Source organism: Piliocolobus tephrosceles, chromosome 14 (assembly GCF_002776525.5).
Source record: "Piliocolobus tephrosceles isolate RC106 chromosome 14, ASM277652v3, whole genome shotgun sequence".
Taxonomy (NCBI): Eukaryota; Metazoa; Chordata; class Mammalia; order Primates; family Cercopithecidae; genus Piliocolobus; species Piliocolobus tephrosceles.
The window spans coordinates 61,310,110-61,336,043 of record NC_045447.1 but is presented as its reverse complement, the minus strand read 5'-3'; the positions used below and the strand labels follow the sequence as shown (position 1 = coordinate 61,336,043).

At 38.4% G+C, this 25,934-nt stretch overlaps 1 protein-coding gene across 1 annotated transcript in view; it reads left to right on the top strand.

The window, feature by feature from the left end:
• ADAMTSL1 (ADAMTS like 1) overlaps positions 1 to 25,934 on the top strand; it is a 437,416-nt gene that overhangs the window by 152,265 nt on the left and 259,217 nt on the right. Inside the window, exons 5-6 of the mRNA XM_023190023.3 lie at positions 11,082 to 11,208; positions 24,620 to 24,694. Of these exons, the coding sequence (XP_023045791.2) occupies positions 11,082 to 11,208; positions 24,620 to 24,694 (202 nt within the window). The remainder of the gene's footprint in view (positions 1 to 11,081; positions 11,209 to 24,619; positions 24,695 to 25,934) is intronic.

Below are 25,934 nucleotides of genomic sequence, written 5' to 3'. Positions count from 1 at the left end.
GTAGACAGACAGAAATGGCAGTAGAGAACCAGGAAGGAAAAAGGGTTATATTATTAATATATCAGTAATGGATGTCTTTAACAGACTTTGAAAGCAGGATATTGATAGCACTGTCAAAGAAGTTTCAAATTAATATGAAGTCATAAGTTTTGAGAGGTAACCAGGTAAGAGCCAAAGAATGACACAAGCCCTCCTAACTTGGGAATCTGAGATGCATGAACAATTATGATGGGAGGAGAATTGTTTGGGGACATAGATAAATCCCTCTTCACCTTTCGTTTTCCATCCTCTCTAACCTTGACACACAACTGCAGCCAGCACGCTATTGCTGTTGGAATATTGACTTCAGATAACATTCCAGACATGTAAATAAGAGTTTAATTGTGTGTAGAATTTTGTTTAAATTATGGACCATATCTGGAATTTAAAACTCTTTAAATATAAATTTCCAGGAAAATTTTCAGAGGTACACGTGTGAGTGAGTTCCAGCCATCATAGTAGAATAGCTACTTTGTGGTGACTTACTGAACAGACACATTCCAGTAAGATCCACATTTGTACCAGGGCAGAATACCAGCTGCTATCCTATCTTCTCAACAAAGGACTCTTGTGTTTAAACAAAAACTATGTACTGTATGCCCAGCAGCAGAAGGGAGTCTGAGCAGTGATGTCAAAGTATACCGTGATGTCACCACAATTCACAAAGAATTACAGTTAATGCCATGTGAAGTGAGGCCAAATTCAACACTTTCCCTCTTGGGTACTTCACAGTCTGAGAGACAGAAGCAAGGCCAGAGGTCAGGCCTTTGTATAATTTTGTTTCGCATTCTCCAGACACCCTAATTTTGGAAGCAGGGGAGGGAAAAGACAGCCTGCTAAAGAAAAGTCCCTGACCATCTGCTGAGAATGAATTGTAGTGTCTGTATGCACAAATGTCTATACTAGGATAGTTCTTAGGATTTCTGCTGAAGACTACTAAATAAACACATTTCACAAAAACAATACACAAAAAAATCCAGATGTCTTTAGCAATAAATTCATACAAGAATTTGTCCAAGACCCTGAAGTAAATAAGACGAGAACAAAATAAATCAGACGGGGAGCACCTGAGAGTTTTAATAAATGTTAGAAATCAGACTGACTTACTCTATTTTTCCCTTTCAGAGTGTTTATCCAGTCATTAGGTGGTTTAGATCCTTGACCTCAGAAAAGGCAATATAAGAAAAAATTATTTAAGACATTTGCAATCTTAGTTCAAACAATAAAGGACAGAAATAGGACCCTTAAAAATTAGCACCTGGCAAAAGTTTATTCCTATGAAACCAGGTCCTCCTCTATAATTTAACCACAGAGGCTGCCAAAGTTCCTACCCTTTGGTGGAGGTGGGAGTGTGTAGGTTGGATGTAGAAAGAGTGTGGCTTTGCCCCAGCCAGACCACCAGCCAAAGGGCCAGAGCTCACAAAAGGTAAAGGGAAGAGCCAGGCCAGGTGGTTGCCCAAGCTGAAGTCTATTAGGAAGTGCCAGGAATCAGGAACTCAGGAGATCAAGTACAAAGTGAATCTATAGATCCAGAGTTGGTGTCAGAGTCAGGGCATGAAGCCTGGGGCACTGTGCCTAGCAGGAAAGAAGTCAGAGGGAGATGCACTTGGAAATAATGAGCATTTATGCCCCAAGGCAATTCTGGAGTAGTGGGTGAAATAGCAGGCAAGGTGACAAGTGGAAATTAAACTCTCAGATTACAGTGTTATAAAATGATTTGTCCTTAGAGATCTTCTTCTTTTAGAGAGTGTCCTTTTGGTCTTTGGAACCAGTGGCAGAGAGTTAGCAGCTGTTATGTTTTAGCTTGAGACAAAGAGGAAAATTCTTTGTAATCACAATGTATCCCTGTCACCTGTGGTGTTGCCTATAGGCTGAATCCATTCATTCATTGAACACATATATTTTAGTTGCTTGCTGTATGCCAGGCACTTTTCTAGGTGGACAATGAACAGGACATCCAAATATCCTTGACGTAGTAGGAGATAGAAAATAAATAATACGCTTAATAAATATCCATGGAACAGAATAGAGAACCCAGAAATAAGACCGCACACCTACAACTATCTGATCTTTGACAAAAGCAATGGGGAAAGGATTCCTTATTCAATAAATGGTTCTGGGATAACTGTCTAGCCATACGCAGGAAATTGAAACTGGATTGCTTCCTTACACCACATGCAAAAATTAACTCAAGATGGATTAAAGACTTAAATGTAAAACCTAAAACTATAAAAATCCTGGAAGACAATGTAGGCAATACCATTCTGGACATAGGAACTGGCAAAGATTTCATGATGAAGACGCCAAAAACAACAGAAGCAAAAATTGACAAATGGGATCTAATGAAGCTAACGAACTCCTACACAGCAAAAGAAACTATCATCAGAGTGAACAGACAACCTACAGAATCGAAGAAAATATTTGCAAACTATGCATCTGACAAAGGTCTAACATCCAGCATCTATAAGAAATTAAACAAATTTATAAGAAAAAAACAATGCCATTGAAAGGTAGGTAAAGAATATGAATAGACACTTCTCAAAAGAAGACATTTATGTAACCAAAGAGCATATGGGAAAAAAAGCTCAACATCACTAATCATTAGAGAAATGCAAACCAAAACCACAATGAGATACCATTTCTGACCAGTCAGAATGACTATTGTTAAAAAGTCGAAAAATAACAGATGCTGGCAAGGTTGTGGAAAAAAAGAAACACTTATACACTGTTGGTGGGAGTGTAAATTAGTTCAAGCATTATGAAAGACAGCGTGGCGCCTCCTCAAAGACCTAATGACAGAGGTACTATTTGACCCAGTAATCCTATTCCTGAGTATATACCCAAAGGAATATAAATTGTTCTATTACAAAGACACATGCACATGTATGTTCATTGCAGCACTGTTCACAATGCCAAAGACATGGAACCAACCCAAATGCCCATCAGTGATAGACTGGATAAAGAAAATGTGGTAAAGAAACACCATGGAATATTATGTAACCACAAAAAAGAATGGGATTATGCCCTTTGCAGGGACGTGGATGGAGGTGGAGGCCATTATCCTTAGCAAACTGACACAGGAACAAAAACAAACAAACAAACAAACAAAAACAAATGCTGCATGTTATCACTTATAAACGGGGGCTAAATGATAAGAACACATGAAGACAAAAGGTGAAACAACAGACACTGGTGCCTACTTAAGGGTGAAGGGTGAGAGGAGGCAGAAGATCAGGAAAAAAACTATTGGGTACTAGGCTTAGTACCTGTGCAATGAAATAATCTGTACGATATAGCCCCATGACACACATATACCTATGTAACAAAGGTGCACATCCTGCACATGTACCCCTGAACTTAAAAGTTAAAAAATAAATATTATGACTGAGGAGAAGTACAGCTTTAAATAGTCTGATCAAAGTAGATCTTATTGAGAAGGTATTGATTTTCTCAAAGACTTCAAAGAGTCAGACAACTGCTGTAGAAGTGCCTGAGGAAGAGTGTTACAGCCAGAGGTAGCAACTCAGGGCTGTCCTGAGATGAGAAAGTGTCTGTTGTGTTTGAAGGGCAGCAAAGAGACTGAGCCAGAGGGAGTGAGGTCAGAGAGGTCGTTCACATAGATGCTGCAGGACGATGTGGGCTGTTGTAAGGGTCTGGTGAACCTGCAAGGAAATTTGCTAGTCCTGGCTATGACTGCTAAACCCCAGGAGAGAGAATGCCAGGTGTGGGGAGGATATGCATCCTTCTTTTCTTCTGCGTGTGTCTTCATTGCCATCTAAACCTCAAGGGGAACGTGGTATCTCATAGACTAGAGAGAAGCTCATTGATGACACAGTGCTATTTAGCCTAGACTTCAACTCTGGTGACAACAAATCCTAGTAATGCGATTTGTGGCAAGTTGTGTAATCTGTTTCAGTTTTATTTCTGTGAAATAGACACGATTGTAGCTAATTTTCAAGATTATTACAAGAATTATGTGAGAAGTTATGTATCTAAAAATAGCAAGTTTTCACAACACTAGTTCACATTTCCTTCTGTAAGCAGGTTTCCCTCCTGTCTTTCTCCTCCTCCATGCCCCTTTGACCTTTAGTTATACTGATCTTACTCCCTGTCTACTCTCACCTGTGTTGAGGAAATAATCTGATTAAACCCCCTCACCCTAGATTGAGACCGTGCCTACCACCTATATGTATTCCCAACAGCACCATAACAGCCAGCTTAATGCCTTATGCTCAGTCGATTTGGTCTAATTTAAGTATAATCAGCAACTTCATGTGTTACTCCTCCCAAGGGTACTGGAACAACAGACAAAGGACTACACCAGGGTTTTCCAACTTTTTAACACAAAGGAGCCCTTTATTATTTTTTTTCCTGTGGGACTTGTGTTTTGGAAGTTTCCATCTACTCAAAACACTGCATGTATTAAGTAATAATTTGTTTTCCTATTTTATAGCTAAAAAAAAACCTGAGTTTGCAATTAGAAAATAAATACAGTAAAGGTCAAGATTCAGCTTGTTTGTATAATGAGATGATTGGTGTTTTGGTGACCTTATGTAGTTTTACTGCAGGTAAATATATTTCCATTAGGCTTTTGGAAATAGTAAACATAGCTCATGGAGCACTGTTAACACCTTTGTGAATTACTGGGGATTCAGTTTTCTCTTATTGGAAATCTTAGTTGTAAACCAAAAGAAAAAAGAAAAAAAAAAAAAAAAAAAAAAACCAAGTGTGTAAAAGAGGAAATTTTGGTACCCATAACAAACCATGAGAGAGGTAGAGTATGCCTGCCTGTGTGGCAGGGGGAGGGGTAGGAGGTATGGACCACAGGTGTTGTTGGGGCTTAGCACCTTCCCATTCACTTGCTATATGTGCTTCTAAGTCACAGATCACAGATGAAACCATCTCTTCATCCCTGTGCATAAGTGTAACTCTAGAGGTAGTGATCTTGATTAGAATATTCAAACTTGTTATTACTGCTCATTATTGCCATATAAATACTGCATAGTATGCCTTTTCATGGTTAATGGGCATCCTACTATAATTTATAGTCAAATAATCTCAAGGTGGAATTTTGGTTTTGTTATTAACCAGCTAGGTGACCTTGGGGAAGTTATCTTCTCTGAACCTCAGTGTTATAATCTGATCGGTATTTTGGTGACCTTATGAAGTTTTATTGCAGGTATTAGAGCCACCTCTTTGAAACTGCTTGTATATATTTGCTCAGATGTTATTGAGACATTTATTTGTTCACATGTTATTGGGACATTGTTATATGACATTGTCTTTCAGAAAACTCACAAGTAATATGTATTATTTCAGTACTTTAATTATGGTGCTCCTGAGCTGGTTTTTGATTTATTCATTTATTACACAAATACGTACTGTCTACTATAAAGAACACATTATTGCATACATTTTCTAAAAGATTCGGTGGATTCTCTGACTCTTACAACTGCTCATGTGTTCCTATTTTCTAGGAAGCTCAAATCCAGATGTGACCTCCCCCCACCACATCTAGCAACTGTACAGCACGGCATAGTGTGCATTATGTGTAGTTCTCTCATTTCCAGATTTATCTTTCTTACCTTTGCCTTTCTTTTTGCTCCATTCACTCATTTGTTTTTTTAATTTTATTGTTATATATATGCTATAAATCTTTTTATTATTTAATGAAAGGTTAAGCATAAGCAAATTAATGAATAGCTAAATCTTTTGAGGATGAGGTTAGAAATGCACTCCCTCCCCTATATATTAAAATAGTAAATAAAGGATAATCTATGTAAATCATACTGTTACCCATAAAGTTCTATCTGAATGAAGTAAATATAAATAAGAGCAGCTATGGTCAGATTTGCACAGTTTAGTTTTCCATATTTGTCTTTCCCAGTGCTGAAAATAGAAGGCTTTAAAAGTTTCTTACCTCATGGTGTTGGATCAAGAAAAGCTTGACATCACTGGCTCAGTATTTGATGCTAGATTGAGGTCCTTATGGGAAACCATTTGAAATGAAGCCAGTGTGAACCCATCCTAAGAATGTCAGTCTGAGGCATGATATCTGCTTATGGATTATATTTATTTATGTTCTCCAAATTATTAGTATGGTGATCTTTCTTTCTCCTGTGGCTACTAATGAAGGCATTTTATTATACATATTTCAGTGTCTAGAGAATTTCAGTCTTGCATACTGCCTGTTCTCTTGCTATCAGCTCTGTAAAGTAAAGGAAGAAACCCCTACTGCAGGCCTGATGCCTAAAATCTGCACAACATGCTAAGTCTCTGAGCCAACTCGGATTGGATGCTATGATCCTAGCTTGTTTGTTTGTTTGTTTGTTTGTTTGTTTGTTTGTTTTTGGCAGTGTGGAGGGGGTTGGGTCGGTGGGCAGTTCTCTTCCTCCCTTTAGTAAATCTGAAAGAAGAATAAAGAAAAATCAGCAGTGTTAAGTGTGTTTGCTCAACTCAAAAATAAGACAAGGGGCTGCATATCTTTGTACACATATATGTACATAAGAGAGGGTACAAAAAACATACATTTCAGATATGAAAGCAGAACTTGATAACCCACTAGTGGTGTCTAAACAATGAAAACACTATTAATTTGGTAAGTTTCGGGGTGCTATTTTGCCTTTCTTTAAATTTTTCCTGGATCTTCTCACTTTTTTGTTACCTGAGATTAAAATATTGCAAAATAAGCAACACTGTGCAATGATTTTGGGTGAGGATGAGGTCAGACCACTGCATCCAGCTGACACCTCATAGCAGAGTACTAATAAGCTGTATTAGATCAAAATATTCAGTTTTCCACTGTTTGCAAAAAAATTTTGTGCAGTTGCCAAAGTTATGAGTGGTCATTATCTCACTTAAATGTTTTGTCCAGAATGGGGTGGGTCTGGGAACTCAGTGACCTAAACATTGCCTTTCATGACACTTCTCTAATAATTAACATAGGTGCACTCGGGAAATAGTCTCTGAAAAATAATAGCCCTTTACAGCAATTCTTGTTCATGCATCAGGACAGAGGTTTAGGTAGCCTCTTGCTGTCATTTATGGTATGTCTGTTTCTTTGTGTGAACAGTTAAAAACACATGTACATATACATACCTACACACATGCATGCACACATTTTTGCAGACTTGTATGTCAATGGCTGCAGTCTAAGGTCGCCTATCTGCAAACTACATTGGAGCTATTAGCAAACCATTACGTGTTTCATTGATTCAGCAGCATTTATTGTGTATCTCAAATGTCTGATACTGGGCTGAGCAGCAGAAATGTCAAGATTAATAAAACACAGGTTCTCAGGTAGCCCAGGATGTTGTGTAGAGATAGACATGTTAATAGAGTAAACTCAATATAAGTTATATAACAATTTGAATTGGGTGTACATGAAAAAAATAATAATAATAGTGGCTTAGACACGTAAAAAATTTATTCTCTCACAAAAAAAGATGTAATCAGTCCAAGCGTGGTTCAGGAAACAGGACCTTTCTCTCTTTCTGCTCTGCCATTCTGAGTACAAGGCTTCCATTCTCAAGATTGTCTCATTTCCAAGATGGCTGCTGGAGCCAGCAGAAAGGTAGGAAGGCAGAGGGCGGAAAAGGCATTCCCCAGCTAAGTCAGCTTCTTTTCAGTAGACTTCCGAGAAGCCTCACACAACACTTCCACTTTTATTTCAGTAAGTATGATTTGGTCTCATGACGAATGAGAAGTGTATTCTTTTAACTGCATATAATGCTAACCAAGATAAAATTGGGCTCCAGTACAAGAAAAATAAGAGAAGATGAATATTGGATGACAACCAGAAACCTCTGTCACATGGAAGTATGAAGAAATGACTATGGAAACATACAGCAATAAGGCAGTTACCTCTGGAATCTGGACAGGCTTTCTTGAGGAGACACCTAATTTGGAATTTGAAGGATGAATAGGAGGTTGCCAAATAAAGACTAGGGAAAGAGTATCCTAGACAAAAAATAATAGCACGTGCACAGAGGGCCAGTTAGGCCCATTTTTTTATTTCTATTTATTTTTCTCTCTGTTATTAATAGTAGGTCTTAAAGTAACAACTAATTTTAATTAATCTAACAGTTATTCAAAATCAACAGATTAAGATATGTCAAGTATGATTATCCTGATATCTCTGCAAACAATTTTCCACTTGGACCAAAGTAAGAACATTTTATCTGATATCAAGTATTCCACATTTTAAAAATAATTGAGTTAGAAGATTTTGGCATCTTGAAGAGGAATCAATAATAGAGAAAAGGAAGAAAAAAAACAATTGTGTCAGGGAGATGTTTGTCTTTTAAATTCTGAAGCTAAAACAAAGCCTATTTAAAACTGACTTGGTTCATATCCTGGGGTCCATAAACCCACACTAAGAGTGCTAAGTCAGGCGTCTAGCCAAGTTAGTCTTAAAGTATGTCACCTCCTATTTAGCTATTTCTAATATTACTGTTACTTTGGATCTGTGAAGCTGAATTGTTCGTTACTGAAAATGATTTTGGAACCATAAGAAATCTTTAGACTTAGAGATTTTCATGATTATCTCCTTTGGGTCCATTAGAGGTATCAGAGTCCATTAAAAATTTTCCAGAGAAACTTAAATCCTTTGAGAAACCTGAAATTCCTATAGTTTGAGGAGTAAATCCAGTTAGATTTGGGATGCCTGAGAGTGGAAATTTCTGTGCCCACTGCCCGTGCTGTCCTTCCACATCGCCAAGGATCTTGTCAGATTAAGTCCTCTTTAATCCCAGCAACCACAACAACAGTAAAGTCAATAATGCTTTGAATGTTGCCTAAATTAAAACTGCCATGCTTTCTCAAAGAATTCGGTCCCTCTAAGGCAATTAGGTTATCAGTTTTCTGGTTTGTTTTTGTTTTTTTGCCAACTTTGGTTTTTGCTTCCTCTCCAGTTAGCTAGTATCCAGCCATTTCTAAAGGACACGGTGAACCTCATGTGACACCTCTCTTCCGTTGTTAACTCTGACTTCACATCTCAGCTCAAAAAAGTCTCTTCCTAAGGGAAATCTTCTCTTGCCTCCCTAATCAAATTGAGTTATCCAAATTTTATGCTCTCAGAGTGCCATGTGTCTGTGTTTTATAGCTTTTATCATGATTATCATTTTATGCTTTTTGCGTGTGATGATTTGAGCACTATCGCCCTCTGCCACTAGACTGTATGTAAAGTCTCATGAGAGTGGACCCATAGATGCTGAAATTCACCATTGAATGTTGCTGCTAGCACAGTGCCTGGCCCATAGCGGGTCCTCAATAAATGCTGCCTAAACAGTTAAATGAATTCTTTTAAAAAGTACTTCTGTAATCCCATTTGACACTGTACTAAGAACATAAGAGTGAATACAGAAGTGATCCGCTCATGGGTGGGCCCATCTACAGATATGAATTTTGAAAACAATTTTACTGCAGTTACGTAGAAATACACCAAAGCAGTCTTATGCCAGCACATGCTTGGCACTGCAGGGATGAAATTTGGTTGCTTTCTGAAGTGGCCTCACTGCAGCCTCTGAATAGATTGAGGTGAACTGCTCCTCAGCTACGGTAAACCCACAGGGATAGAGCCCATCTGCCTTTGTCCCTGACTTTAGAACTCAGCACCATGTTTTCCTGACATCTTTGCACTTAAAAAAATGTACAGTTGTTGAAGGAGTTGTTGCTTTTCATCTATTTTTAAAAGATGTTCATTTGCTATTAATGAAAAAATACACATTACCACATTTTAAAAATAGAGTACCTATATAACACAATATTAAATGATTATGTTTTTAAACCTTTGCCTAAACATGTGTTTGCAATTATTAATAAAAGGAATAAAAAAGAAAAGCCTCAAGCCTCTGGTCATATTAACAACCAGATTTTTGAAAGGCAAGACGAACTGTGGGGACTTTATGAAGAGAAGCCATAAGTCCCTTCAGTTGTCACTACCATTATCATTTTATTTTGTCAAACAGTAATTGAAATAGTTTGGGAATGGAATAAATCTTTCTATATTTGATCTAACTAGAACTATAAGCCATACAACCTGGCATAGTTTGGATTTGAATTTCTCAAACTCAGATATTGGAAAGTAAAGAGGAAAGACACAAGTGGCATTGCCCACATACTTTATAAAAGCCTGTGATGTTGTTAAGCCTGATTTGGACCAGGCGTAAATGTTTCACTAGAAGTCTTTAGAACCTGACTGCTTATTAGCTAAGTGACCTTGGGTAAGATTCATGGCCTCAACTATAGAATGGAGATATCTTACTTGCATGGCTCTTTTGAGAATGAATGAGATATTTGTACTGTGCCTGGTACAGGACAGGATGAGGCAAATGACAGGGTCTTAGTGGTGTTCATTCCTGCTGCCCTTCATGCAACCCTCCTCTTCCTCATGCATACACACACTAAGTTTGTATCTGTTTGCTGATTCTCTTCTCTTTTTTAAGCTGGAGTGCTAGCTAGAAAAGGAAGTATTTTCATTATCAGCAAATATTTTTTGAGGGCCTACAATTGACTAAGCACTGTTCTCATTGCTTGGAATACATTAATTAACCCAAGATACAAATCACCCACCCTCATGCAGCTTACATTCTAAGGAACCATGTGGAACATGGAGATCATTTATAAAATGTTTCCTGCTACCATTACCTCTTGGTTGTAGTTTTTGTCATTTGGGTGAATCGTAATTACTAACATAGGAGTTATTCTTGAATTAGGCCCTAAAACATCAGTAATTCAGGATCTTCTTGTTTCTCTTACTTTCTTCCCATCATTCCCTACCCTGCTCCCTATTCTCTCTCATTCTCTTTCTTTTACCCTTCTTTCTATTTGTATATCTGAACTTTGAAAGCATCTTTACCCATGCTACCTTTTTTTCTTTCTTAGCTTGATTCAAATTCCAGTTGAATTCCATCCCCTTCATGGGAAGTATGTTTTAGGACTCTCAGGGATGAAGGGAGGGTTGTTTTGTGGTGATTGGCCTCATAGTGGATTCTGCCATCGGTAGGTGCTTGGTTGAATTACACATCTCTCTCTCTTGTTAGATCGTTGGCTGCGATCACCAGCTGGGAAGCACCGTCAAGGAAGATAACTGTGGGGTCTGCAACGGAGATGGGTCCACCTGCCGGCTGGTCCGAGGGCAGTATAAATCCCAGCTCTCCGCAACCAAATGTAAGACACACAGAGATGGGTGACCTTTGGACTTGTTAATTTATCCTCCCCTGGCTTAGGTCTGGCCCCACTAAACAGCCAGGGAACAACACATCCACCAAAATGATGATGAACCTGAAAGTGTAGAAGGCCTCATGCTCGGGCATGTGAATTAGCTTAGGTGGGACAAGTCAGGTTACCAGCTGCAGTTCCAAAGAGGAAACCTGTCCTTCTGAGGCACATCAGGAATGAGCCAGAAATGGGGCTACAAATACTCTCTGTGCAAACATGAGCTTTGCTGTCCAACACGAGGACAGACTGTATCCCAGCTCCTGCATGATGTGTAGTGTGATATGCCTGGTGGAAGATAGCAGGGAGAGTGGGAAGATAACACAAATTCACTCCTGTCACTGTGAAGTCACATGGCCTTCATTTACAAGGTGGCCTTTGGTCAGTACTAAAACAAGTTCTTTCAGAATTAATGTAGGGCAGTGATTACGTTTTTTGGTTTTTGGGTTTTGTGTGTGTGTGTGGTTTTTTTTTTTTTTTTTTTTTGAGACCAGGTCTCTCATGCTGTCGCCCAGGTTGGAGTGCAATGGGGCGATCTCCGCTCACTGCAACCTCCGCTTCCCGTGTTCAAGTGATTCTCCTGCCTCAGCCTTGCAAGTAGCTGGAATTACAGGCACATGCCACCACACCCAGCTAATTTTTGTATTTTTAGTACAGACAGGGTTTCGTCATGTTGGCCAGGCTAGTCTTGAACTCCTGACCTCAAGCGATCCACCCGTCTCAGCCTCCCAAAGTGAGAGATTACAGGCACAAGCCACTGCACCCAGGCTATATGAAGTTTTTTATTGACCTTTGTGTCCTGATATCTCAATACTAGCAAAAAAAAAAAAAAGTGTGCTTATTATACATGTACTCACTGAGAACTTCACACAATCATCCTCTGTAATTGTTATAACAACCTCATGAGCAAAGTACTATTAATCCCCATGTTATGGATGAGATAACTGAAGCTTAGCCAGATTTTGGGACTTACACAGAGTCACACAGTTGTAATGGAGCCAAGATTTGAGCTCAGAGTCTGATTCCAGAGCCTAAGCACTTACTTGTTCCTCTGGACTGGTCACAGCCCTGCCGATAGTCTCTGTGGCGGGACATTTGCAAAGCAGATAGATGGATCAAGGGAAGGTGCCCCAGATGTCTACCCAGTCAGGTCCTGCTAGGATAGATGGTACAAGTTCTCATGGTACCTAAGCCAAAAACGGAGTCACTAATCTGAGACATTTTATGATGCACAGTCCTCTGTGACAAGCACTATTCTAGGCACTGCAGCAGATACAGGTAGAAATAAGACAACCCTTGTATTAAGGACATGCATTTTTAGAATTATTTTGGCATTGCTTGGCATATTGTCTCCAGATTTCGCTACTATGCAGAATCCTTCAATAGATCCCTGATTGAGTATTTCTTTCCACATGTCTCTCTGACTTGGGAAATGAGAATGAATATCTTTACTGAATGTGTTTTGTTATCTTTACTTGTTGACTAGCTGGAGGAAGACAATTGACATATGGGGAGTTTGTTGCTTTAAATGGACTTACAGGTCAAGGAAGAAAGGCAGATGCAGTTATTCTGGTATGCAGTGGAGAAATATTCTCAGAAGTCCTGAAAAGGCAGCTTGCCAAAGGATTAGCCTCGAGGTAAAAAGAGGGGGCAGAAAGAAAGAACGGGGACTACTAAACACATGAAAAATTGGAGATACCAGTTTAGGGAACTCTGTACATTCTAACTCCGTTGGAAGCAGTGGAAAATGTAATTCTGCAAAAATAAATAAAATAAAATAGATTTGAAGAATGAGATAACTTAGACATTGATATAATACATTTAGGCAAGATTTTTCTTTGGTCATGTCTGTTGGTAGCTTCTTCTATAAGATGAAAAATTTCTAAAGTTAGAAGATGGAAACCAGAAATGGATAGAGGCATAATTCTCTTGTAAATCATGGTTGGATGTTAGGAAAGAGTTATGTTTAAAAGATCACTCTTAAGAACTCTTCAAGGAATGCTAGAAGAATTAAAATCTCTCTAATTATTTCTGTCTTGTATCTGAATCAGTTTTCATTATCTAGGAATCTAGGAATTACTGTTAGGTACAAAAGGGAATGTCATGCATGTGTGCAGTAATGGCTGTATAGTGTCCTGGGAGCATGTTTTTAATGGTAAAGATGCTTCTTTATTCTCATGCCCATACCATCTTGTTCTCATAGAGGAGCTAGACTACTATGCTCAGATAGACATTCCTCTTACCGTACTGTCAGGGAGGGATGGGTAACCTCTGGGGCCTGAATCGCAAAACAATGATGGAGAAGCTCCGAAGGAACAAACTGAAGCAAATTGAGAGCCCTATATAATCTCCAAGTCTACAAATAAATACCTCAATGAAAAGTGCCCTATTCAAGACCAACAGTGGGTGAATTATATGATACACAACCTGATGATTATACATAACGGCAAAATGCAATTGATTCGTTTACCTTAGCACTGATGATGCCTCATGACAAAATGATTGATATCAATAAAGCCCAGCGTATGCGTGCATCTCACCGCAATCTATAGCAGATGCTGAACAAACGGCCTCACTTATGTTTTCTCCACCCTAGAAGAATCGTCCATCTTATATTTACGGACTGTGAGGCGACCCACTGGCAGGGAATATGAGGCTGCTCTGCAGGGCCCCGTGGAGTGGCCAGGTGAGCAGTTCTCCATGACTGGAGGAGTCCTGCCAGATCTCTCCCCTGTCTTCTGCCAAAAGGCACCGTCAGCTCGCCACATGCTCTCTTCAAACTTCTGGCACTCAGATTCCCCACATTGAACTCATTTTCTTTCTGAACTTATATCCAAGTTTTTTTCCCCCGTATGTTATCAAGCCTCAGAGGAACAAAGCAAAAACAGGAGAGTGGAGAAAGACCATGGTAGAAAGTGCCAGAAGGATAAAGAGAAGTGGGAATAGTTTATCAAATGGCTGCCATTTGCTGGTGAATTTTTAAAAATCATCTTTTTATTAAAAGACATTACAATTGCCTAATACAAATACAGACAATGGAAATAGAGCAAGATCAAAGTACTCTTTCTCCTTTCTTAAAGGGAAAGACTGCCCACTGGTAGCACAAAGCCGTTTCATTTTTCCTAGTTACTTCCCAACTCCCCCAGCCCAACAAAAATAGTCAAATATAGCTAACATTACCTTGCTTTAGATTCTTGAAATTTAAAGGCTCATTTCTCACAAGATGTATTGACTTATGCTATATTATGTATTTTCCAAGTATACTCAGAATATTCTTAGGGCTAGAGCCAGCCTATTTGCTATCAATTTGATATTTCCAGCTTTGCAGAGTTCTCATCTGTATCTGTATGTTTTGAAATCACCTGGAGATCCTAAAGCTGTCTCTGTACCTTCCTTGCATGGTGAGGTCACTTAACTAATTTATATCAAGATAAAATTAAGTTTAAGCTTTTAATAGTTAAAAATGTGCTCTCAGACTGTGGCTTATGCTGATGTATGATGGCTATGGGTAAACATATTCTTGGACTATCATTCTACCTCAAAGATTTTGAGGTAAAGTACGCTTATAATAAAACACAGGCCTCTATGCTATAAAGTACAAAATACATATGGATTTTTTAAAGAAAGCACAAAACATTAAAGAAATTTCCACTTGCCCCTGGATGCTTCAGGCTATCCTCACAAGCCACTCAAGGATATATTCATTCAACAGCACATATTTAATGGGCACCTGCTATGTGCTGAGGAACTGTTCTAGGTGCTAGAAACACAGCACAGAACAAAACAGACAAAATGCATTTATCTTCATAGGAGCCATGGAAAAAACAAACCAGAGCAGGAGAACAGGAAATGGGTATAGGCTGCCAACCACGGGTGATGCAGGGGAGCTGCAATTTTCAGTATGTTAATAAAGAAAGGACTCACTGATAACATGGCATTTGAACAAGGATCTAAGGGAAGTGAAAAGAGGTCACCATGCAAAAGTCAGGGAGAAGAAAATTCTAGGATATATTTGGGATATATTTCAGGAAGAACAAAGAAGCCAGTGTGACTAAAATGAGATGAGTTTCAAAAAGGCTAGAGAAAATGATGTGAGGCAGGGGGAAGAACGGCACAGCCATTGTGGGGTTTTGTAAGTCTGAATGAAATGGGAAGTCGTTGGAGGATTTTGAACAGAGGAATGAATTGATCAGATTTCTGCTATACTGAGAATAGACTGTAGTTGGAAAGACGTTACACTAAGCCAGGCCACAGATGACAGTGACTTGGACTGTACCAGTAGCTGTGGCAAAGATGAGAAGTGATCCAATTCTAGATACACTGCACCTGTAGTTATTTATTTATTTCCTTCCCTCCTTCCTTTCTTTCCTTTCTTTTCTTTCTCTCTCTCTCTTTCTTTCTTTCTCTTTCTTTCTTTCTCTCTCTCTCTCCCTCTCTCGCTCTCTTTCTTTGAAACAGGGTCTCACTCTGTCTCTGAGGCTTCAGTGCAGTGGCACAATCACAGTTCAGCTCATTGCAGCCTTGACCTCCTGGACTCAGGTGATCCTCCCACTTCAGCCTCCCCAAGTAGCTGGGATTACAGGTGCACACCACCACACCTGGCTAATTTTTGTATTTTTAGTAGAGATGGGGTTTTGCCATGTTGACCAGGCTGGTCTCAAACTCATGGCCTCAAGTGATCTGCCCACCTTAACCTCCCAAAGTGTTGGGATTGCAGGTGTGAGCCATGGCACCTGGCCAGCATTTTATATTTTAGCCATTCTTATCAGTGAGTAGTGGTATCTCATACTTGTTTTTATTTGCATATTCCTAACGGCTAATAATGTTCACATCTTTTCATGTTGCATTAGCTTGCAATTGATGCTGTAACTAATTACCACAGACTAAGTGATTTAAAGCAACACAAATTTATTATTTTATGGTTCTGGGGGCGTCAGAAAACTGAAATAGGTTTCAGTGGGCTAAAAGCAAGGTATTTGCAGAATTCAGCTCTGGAAGCATTCAGGGAGAATTTCTTTTTCTTCAATTTTGATTTTCCTGCTCCTGGAGCCTATGCACATTCTTTGGCATCTTCAAAGCCAGTAGTGTAGCATCTTCAGCTCTCTCTCTGACTCAAGCTTCCTCTTCTGCCTGCCTATTGTATAGTAAAGAATGTTTGTGATTACATTGAGTCCACTCAGATCATCCAGGATAATCGCTTAATTTTAAGGTCAGCTGATTAGCAATCTTAATTCCATTAGCAATCTTAATTTCCCCTGCCCACATAATATCACACATTCACAGATTTAAGGACTTACTTAGCAGGGGAGAGGGATACATTAGTCTACTTACCATGGTGTGCTTTGTTCATCTTTTGCATAATGTCATTTCAAGTCTTTTGCTCATTTTTAAAAAATGTGTTGCTTGACTTTCTCTTGTTGAGTTTTGGGAGTTCTTTACATGTTTTCTAGGTATAAGTCCTTTGTGGGATATTTGAATTGGAAGTATTTTCTCCATCATAGCTTTTTTCTTCAAAATTGCTTAAGGTTATCTTTCACAGAGCAAAAGCTTTTCATTTAGATGAAGACCAGGCTATCATTTTTTTCTTTTATGGCTCGTACTTTTAATGTCATGTCTAAGAACTTCTTGCCTAAGACCAGGACGCAAAGATTTTCTCTTATGTTTTCTTGCAGAAATACATTTCACCTTTAGATCAGTGACCTATTTTCAGTTATTTTTAGTATAAGGTGTAAGTTTGACACGTAGGTTGAATTTTTTCGTATAGATGCCCAATTCTTCCAGTACCATTTGTTGAAAAGACAACCTTTTCTCTTTTGAATTGTATTTAAACCTTGTCAAAAATCTATTGCCATTTCTGTGTGGGTCTGTTTCTGGACTGTATTCTGATATGTGTCTGTCCCTTCATCAGTATTCCATTTTTTTTTATTACTGTGGCTTTAAGGTAAATCTTAAAATGAGGTAGTGTGATTTCTCCAACTTTATTCTTGTTTTCAAATTCATTTTGGCTATTCTATTCTGAGTCTTTGCCTTTCCATATAAATTTTACTACCTGCTTGTCCATATCTACAAAAAGTCTTGCTGGGATTTTGTTGTGTTAATTCTACAGATTGATTTGGAGGGGGTAGGAATTGGCATCTTTACCATGTTAAGTCACTCAATCTGTAAGGTATGAGAATTTTATGTCTCTGTTTATTTAGGTCTTGTTTTATCTCTTTGATTAGCCTTTATTAGCTTTCAGCATGAAGATCGCATATACTTTAGTTAGATTTACACCTGCTGTATTTTTTTGTAACTATTGCAAATGCCATTATATTCTCTTTTTTAAAATTAGAGGTGGGGTTTCACTATGTTGCCCAAACTGAAGTTCAGTGGCTATTCACAGATGTAATGACAGCACACTACAGACCCACACTCAGCTCAAGTGATCTACCTGCCTCAGCCTCCCAAGTAGCTGGGACTACAGGAGTTACTGTGCTTGGCTTGGCGTTGTATTCTTTGTTTCCGTTTCCAATTATATATTGCTAGTTCATAGAAATATGATTGATTTGTGTGTGTTAGCCATGTATTATGTAAACTTGATAAACTCACTCAATACCTCTGAGTTTTTTGGTAGATGACTGGGATTTTCTCAATAAACAATCATGTTGTTTGCAAATAAGAGTGGTTTTGCCTCTTTTCAATTTGTAAGCCACTCTTTTTTTTTTTTTTTTTTTTTTTTTGTAGTCTTATTGTACTGGCTATGCATGCAATACAATAGTGAATAGGAATGATGACAATGGAGATCCTTATCTTATTCCCAATCTTAAGAGGAAAGCATTCAGTTTCTCACCATTGAGTATGATGTTAGCTGTAGGTTTTTATAAATGCCCTTTATCAGGTTGAGGAAGTTCCCTTCCTTTCCTGGTTTGCTGGGAGTTATTATCATGAAGGGATGATGAATTTTATTAAATTCTCTTTTACCTCAACTGACAAAATCGTGGTTTTTCTTTAGACTGTTATTGTGATGAATTACATTAATTGGTTTTTAAATAACCAACTTTGCATTTCTGGGATAAACTGTACTTGGTTATGCTGTATTATTCTTTATATAGATTTCTGGTTTGATTCGACAGTATTTTGCTGAGGCTTTTTATCTGTGTTCATGAGAGATACTGGTCTGTCGTTTTCTTTTATGTATTTGTTTGGTGTTACTATTAGCACAAGTAATCTCTTGTCTTCTTTTTTCTGGAAGAGACTGTATAGAATTGATGGTATTTCTTCTTTAAGTGGTTGGTACCATGCCCCAGTGAAATTTTCTGGATCTGGAGATTTATTTTTCAGTATGTGACCTTATGAACATATGGAATGCCATTATAGTAACTATTCTGTTGTTTTTTTTTGTTTTTTTTTTGGAGACGGAGTCTCGCTCTGTCGCCCAGGCTGGAGTGCAGTGGCCGGATCTCAGCTCACTGCAAGCTCCGCCTCCCGGGTTTACGCCATTCTCCTGCCTCAGCCTCCCGAGTAGCTGGGACTACAGGCGCCCGCCACCTCGCCCGGCTAGTTTTTTGTATTTTTAGTAGAGATGGGGTTTCACCGTGTTAGCCAGGATGGTCTCGAACTCCTGACCTCGTGATCCACCCGTCTCGGCCTCCCAAAGTGCTGGGATTACAGGCTTGAGCCACCGCGCCCGGCCAGTAACTATTCTAATGTCCATTCTGTGTTTGGATTGATTGATTTTTCACTTTAATATGTGTTGTATTTTTTTTGTTTCTTTACATGCCTCGTATTTTTTGACTGGATGCCAGACATTACAAATTTTACTTTTTTTTTATTTCTATAAATATCCTTGAGCTGTGTTCTAGGAGCAGTTAAGTTACTGAAATCAGTTTGAACCTTTGGGGTCTTAAAATGTCGTAGACAGGACCAAAGCCATGTTTGGTCTAGAGCTAATTGTACCCTTTTACTGAGGCAGGACCTTTCTGAGTATACTACTCAATGTTTCATGACTTACAAAGTTTGTCACTTTGGCTGATGGGATAAGATACTATTCTCAGCCCTGTATGAGCACCATGTACTCTTCTCTATAGTTCTTTTGTGTAGTTCTTACCCCAGGCCAGGTAATTTCCTCACACTTATGTATTGATTGCTATGCTGCTGGCTACTTTAAGGAAACCCTCTTGGGTCTCCAGAGGTGGCTTTCTGTATAGCTCTCTCCTTTCTGTTACTTTGTCCCAGAAATTCTAACTGTTTTGGTCTCCTTGGACTCTTGGCTTTGTCTCCTCAATTCAGGGAATCTACGGAGCTCTACCAGCCTTCCTACTTCCAAAGCTGTAGCCTGGGAACTCTATCAAGGCAGTGAGCTGAGGCAATGTTGGGCCTTATCCGATTTGTTTCTTGAGTGTACAGAATTGCTGCCCTTGTTTGCCTGATGTTCGCTAACTTAAAAACCATGGTTTCATCTGACTTTTTAATTGTTTTAGGCAGAATATTAAATCTGGTTCCTGTTAGTTCATCTTTGTCAGAAGCAGAAGTCTTGGTGCTGGGCTCTCAATTCCACTCTGCAGTTACACAGAGCTAGCCAGCTTTTGACTCCTTCTGTGGCAATGTAGTTAAGCACCTCTAATTCTGATTCCTCATCTCCCCTCAACCTCCACAGCCATTTGATTCCTAGAGGTTGAATGTGTTCCAATATTGTCTTAGAAGTTTCTCCCAAGCAGCTGACACTCATTTTGTGAGTCTGATACTGGCTGTTTTGATGTTATCACCTCTGCAGGCAAAGGTATCTATGTCAGGATTATTGCCTGAGTGAGAATATAAGATACTACTGATTGTGAGATGTATTCTGATTTCATATATGTTAAAGCATGAAAAGTTGTCCCTCTTGGAATCAATGAAACAAGGTATTTTGACAACAGAACTTATTAACTGATTAGATATAAAGATGAAGTATAGGATGCCTCCAAGGTTTCTGGCCTAGGCAAATAGAAGGATGAAGTTCTCCAGATGGGAATGAGGAGGGCATCTTGTTTGGCCTGTCCAGTATATATCTTCTATTGTGCAATTACAGATAAACCAGGGAGAAAATTGAAAGCCTCAGATGCTCAACTTCTTATTTTGTTGGATGTATTTTAAGAGTAATAAAACTGTCATGAAGATGTAAAATATACCATTTAAATCTCCTCAAGATTGGCAAACTATTTTTATATGTAGTCAATTGTATTTTAAAATGGCTCTTTCATTTTTAAAAATAAAATAAAATTTAGTATTAGCTCCATAGGCATAGATGGAAGAGTCTTTAAAAACATGAACTTATCAATGGATCTAAAAATAAGATAAACTCAGATATCAGAATAGGAAATTCTGTCTTTTCAAAATATTATCCTCATCACCTTCCTCTGATACAGATGTCTATTACACAGAACATCCACATATGACAAGATTTTAAAACGGATATAAAATGTTCTGTATAGAAAGTTGTGTGATATAAATATAGATAGATAATTTTTAAAGAATTCTCTTACGTACAAATCTTGGGAACAATTTTCTTGAGAAAAGACATTTGCAACCCATATCTATGACATGACAGAATTTATGATTCCCATGTAAAGTTTGTCCGTTGAATGGAGAAAGGAGTTATCTGGTATCTGGAGCAGATCATTTAGAATTGTTGATTAATAAGCTAGAAATATGTCCTGAAGACTGGCATCACAGTTCATTCAACAAAGCCAGAATAGATTAGGGCAGATGCACTCGATCCTAGAACAGTGCGCCTTTGTAGGAAAGGGCACCCAGAGGAATGTGCAGCACGGTGGGAGAGGATGTGGCCCCTGCCTTGCCAGCTATACTAATGGCATTCATCACCAAGGAGGCAGGTGTTGCAACCAGATTGCTCTCACATCCTGAGAAATCTTAAACACCACTCTGTGCACAACATTCTAATAGATGCCAAGTAGAAGCATCTTCCAACCCATCCCAAAGCATTGAGGATTTATCAGCAAGTGAGACCATTATTAATACATAAATAACTCAAAAGTGGCTTTTTATGAACATGCAGAAAATGAAATTTTTAATTGTTTTTCCTATTTTGTTTTTTGTTAAAGTAAGAGCACTGTTACCTAAAGTATGTTCTAAGATATATCAGCTGATTTTAACAGATGACACACATAAGAAAAAGTTTTTATGCATAAACATCTTAGGTATACACTGGGTTAAATAGAGTGAAATGAACCCATTGAATCTTTGGTGCAGGGCTCCTAAAAAATGAATAAATGTGCTTTGGGAATTTCATCTGTGGGGTGTAGTATTTTGTATTTCCCCCATGTTTTATCTTAGATCCCTTTTTCAGGACCATCTTGTGGGGCTAGTGCTTTGTTTATCTTCTTTGTCGCTGAAACCCTAGTACCTAGCATGGAGCCTGACACTAAAAGACCCTCAAAAAGTATCTGTGGAATAAAGTAATGAATTTGCAGATCGTTTAATGACTTGCCAGGGGTCCATCAGCCCTTTTCAGAATAATATATAAGAGAAGGCTGTGGCTCTTCCTACGTCGGTGCCATGTGCTGCCAACTGCTACAGTTTGTACCAGCCTGAGTTGCTTCATTTCTCTTTGACTAGATGAGTGCAAGGGGCATCAGAAAATACTCTTTCACCTGGTCTACTTTCTCCATATACCCTCTTTCTTAACAACTTTCTAGGAGGTTCTTCTCTTTTTGGGGAGCATGCAAATGCTACCACACCCTATCTTCTTTAGGGAACATACAGATATTATAGCATCAGCCAAAAGTTAGGGTATTAATGTTCCACTGTATGGAATGCGAGTCACTTCCCAGCAAAGCAAGAGGGAGGCTGCATGAGCGTGTGTGGGTCACAAGACTGCTGCTGAGCATGGCAGGGCCAAACAGAAAGCTTTCCTTTTACTTGCACTTTATTTGACCTGTGGGTAAACAAAGACTTTCTATTTCTAGAAAGTGCCATTGTTTTAACTGCTTTGAGTTTCTTTTGCAAACTTAAAAAGTCATGTCTTTATGTAAGGCATTTAAAGCTCTGTTGGCCCAGTCTTGGCCAGGCGGGGTGGCTCGTTCCAGTAATCCCAGCACTTTGGGAGGCTGAGGCAGGTGGATCATGAGGTCAGGAGTTCAAGACCAGCCTGGCCAAGATGGTGAAACCCCGTCTCTACTGAAAATTCAAAAATTAGCCGGGTGCAGTGGCAGGAGTCTGTAATCCCAGCTACTTGAGGCTGAGGCAGGAGAATCACTTGAACCCAGGGGGCAGAGGTTGCAGTGAGTCAAAATCGCAATCAAGCCACTGCACTCCAGCCTGGATAACAAAGTGAGACTCCATCTCAAAAAACAAACAAACTAAAAAAGCTCTGTAGGCCTAGTCCTAACATTTTGTTGTTGTTGTTCCTTTTCTGTGTTCCCCTTACACTTTTTTTCTGTTGTTATTCTTATATACCACAAACTCTTAGCTCTCTGAATTTCAACAACATATGCCATTAAAAACAGCTGTAAGATTTTAGCATGAGTGGAATATTCAACTTTGTAGAGAACTTGAAAATATAACCTCTCCGAGGAAGGAATTGGGAGAATATGATTCTTCTTTCTCATTCAAAAGGTAATGTGCTAGGGGCTTTGGAGAGTTGAAACGCAATAAAAAATAGTTTTTCAGTCCCTGTCCTTTAAGAGATTTGGAGTAGAGGGTGGAAAATAATGTTTACAGATTACTTACTGTGTTCCAGGCTATACATCCATATATCTAGATTCATGTCTATATTTATATCTAGTAACAACAATAGTATAAGGCAAGTTTTGTTTTCCCTGTTTTACAAATGAGGAAACTTAAGATCAGAGAAGTCAGGTAACTTCTGAGATTCACTAATTTAAACTAAATTCTCCTAAAGATAGGATGATAATATTAAGGTTCAGAGAAGTTGAGTAAGAATTGGGATTCTCTAACCTAAATCCTTCCAATGATAGGATAATTATGTACACTATTAAAAAAATATGTCTGAACAGGCCAGGTGCAGTGGCTTACCTGTGCAATCCCAGCACTTTGGGAGGCTGAGGTGGGCAGATCATGAGGTCAGGAGTTCGAGACCAGCCTGGCCAACATGGTGAAACCCCATCTCTACTAAAAATACAAAAATTAGCCGGGTGTGGTGGTAGGTACCTGTAATCCTAGATACTTGGGAGGCTGAGGTAGAAGAATTGCTTGAACGTGGGAAGCAGAGGTTGCATTGAGCCAAGATGGTACCACTGCACTCCAGCCTGGGCAGCAGAGCGGGACACCTCAAAAAAAAAAAAAAAAAAAAAATATATATATATATATGTATATATGTGTGTGTGTGTGTGTGTGTGTGTGTGTGTGTATATATAAAAGATAAGTAGTATGAACAAAGAATCACACAGGGCTTCTGAATATGCTGGTAAATATTTTTAAACCTACCTTTCTCTTGTCTTCTGAAGTGCCTTCCTATCCATTTGATCTTGGACTATGCACTATACTTCCCAGAAATTTCATTTCTTTATCAGAAAATCCTCTATGCCAATGTCAGAAGTTTTGGGTGAGGGAGTAAATAGTATAATTTAGGTGACATTGAAACTCTGCAGTGCCATAAAAATATAAGATGCTGTCATTACAAATGGAGTTCTGAATAAGAATACCTATGATATATTTGAGATGCATATTAGCTCTAATTTTTAAAAATGTCTGCTTCTAACGAATTTAAGCTCAATTTATAAATAGAGTGAAAAGAAATCCATTATAAAGTGATCTGTGGTTCAGTCGATTTCTAAAAAAATATTTTTAAATAGAGTGTGTGCAGAGAAATGTTAAGAAACATTTGTGGGGTACTCACTACATATAGTTTTAGGGATAGATATTGTGAAGGATATTTAAGAACTAGAAGGCATGATTTCTGCCACTGGGGTATTCAGAGCATACAAATATATCTTCCCTTTCTCTTATCTGTTCTACTCATCCAAGATACTCTGCTGGAGAGAAGTCCAGATTTTAATGTAATAAATACATCCTTTGAACATTAGAATTTATTTTTATGTTTTAATTCAGCACAAGTGTTTTTGATCACATAAGGCCAGATTTTAAAATCAAAAATGAAAACTCTCAAACTAATTTTTCAGTATATCAAAATTCCTATGTTTTAAAAGGCCACATCCTCCGGGAGTTAACTAGTGACTAGCATCTTTGGCATATTTTATTTTGAGGAAAGTGAAAATGTTGATTCCTAAATAATGGCCTTCACATTTCAAACACTTTTAAAAAACTGTAATTTTTAAGGTATGTAAGACAGTGCCTTTATTTAGAAGGCGATCAGTAATTTTGTGTCAAGTGACATGCTTTAAGATTTCGCTTTGTCTCTCTCTAGCGGATGACGCTGTGGTTGCGATTCCCTATGGAAGCAGACATGTTCGCCTTGTCTTGAAAGGTCCTGATCACTTGTGTAAGTAACTCTGTTGTTTTCCTTTGGGAATTGGGAATTGTAGTCATTATTACTTATTTTGTGTTCCCAGAAAAGATTAAAACACAAGAATACACATCTTTCTACTCTATCATAATATGATATTTTGAGTGCTTCTGTTTATCTTTTAGCTGCCTGATGAGATGGCAGAAAGCCCTGTGGTAATTATCTTTAACCACAGTCATCCTGAAAAATACAAAATAGATGCTCCCAATGGGTTGTTCATGGGTTAAGCGCATGTTTATGCTCTTGTTAGTATTATATCTCATTCCCTCTCTTCTTCCTTTCCAATCTCAATCTTTTTTGCCTTCCCTCTACTTTTTTCTTCTTTCTTCCAACCCCCTTCTCTCTTCTTCATTCATTCTCTTTTTCTACATACTTTCATGTTTCATTACTTCGTCAATCCAGAGGAACATAGAAACACCAAACAACCTTAACACTGTAGCATTTAAAGAAAACCATCATGGTGTAATTAAGCATCCCATGTATTAAAGAAAAATTCAGGGCCCTCATATCTTAAAGAAAGCTACTGGGATTCCGGATTAAATGGTAATCATAACCCCAAAGATCAAATGGCAGCATGGCCCCTCCAGGATTTGTGCAAAAATTGATCTTCAGTCATGCCAAGGCAGCAGTACAGAGCCACCGATTTCTTATTATTTAGTGTTGTTTAGATACAGAGCTGTAAATTACAGGAAGAAAATTATAGGCTATAAACAAAGAATAGGATGAGAGGGGATATGATAGCATTTTCTGTAAAATTCAATTTCACTGAAAGGCTTCACTTCAGTTGGTTCCTTGAGCATTTCTGATCTCCTCCACTGTGATTGTTCCTGGGTTTCCACAAGGCCATCTATCATCTGTCCTTTCTCCCCTCCCACGCAAATGTCTGTGAAACTAATTTAGATAGCAAGCATTATTTTTTAGTAATTGGATTCTGAATGAAATCATGCTAAAAAGGCAAACAAGAGGAAGACAAATTGAAGCCCATAAAGGTCAAGATCGCCTACAGTAGTCTTTCTAAAAATAAAAATAAATACATTTCATGGAAGAGATGGGATTTGAAAGGCCATGTTAAGTAAAAGAATAAGTAAGGTACAGTTCAGGCAAAACCAAAAAATGCTGATAAGTCACCTTCTATGTATTCAAGTTTGTTTCTAATCCTGAACAACCCTGTAAAATATGGTGTTCACATGTGAAAAGATAATGTATGTGTGTGTAT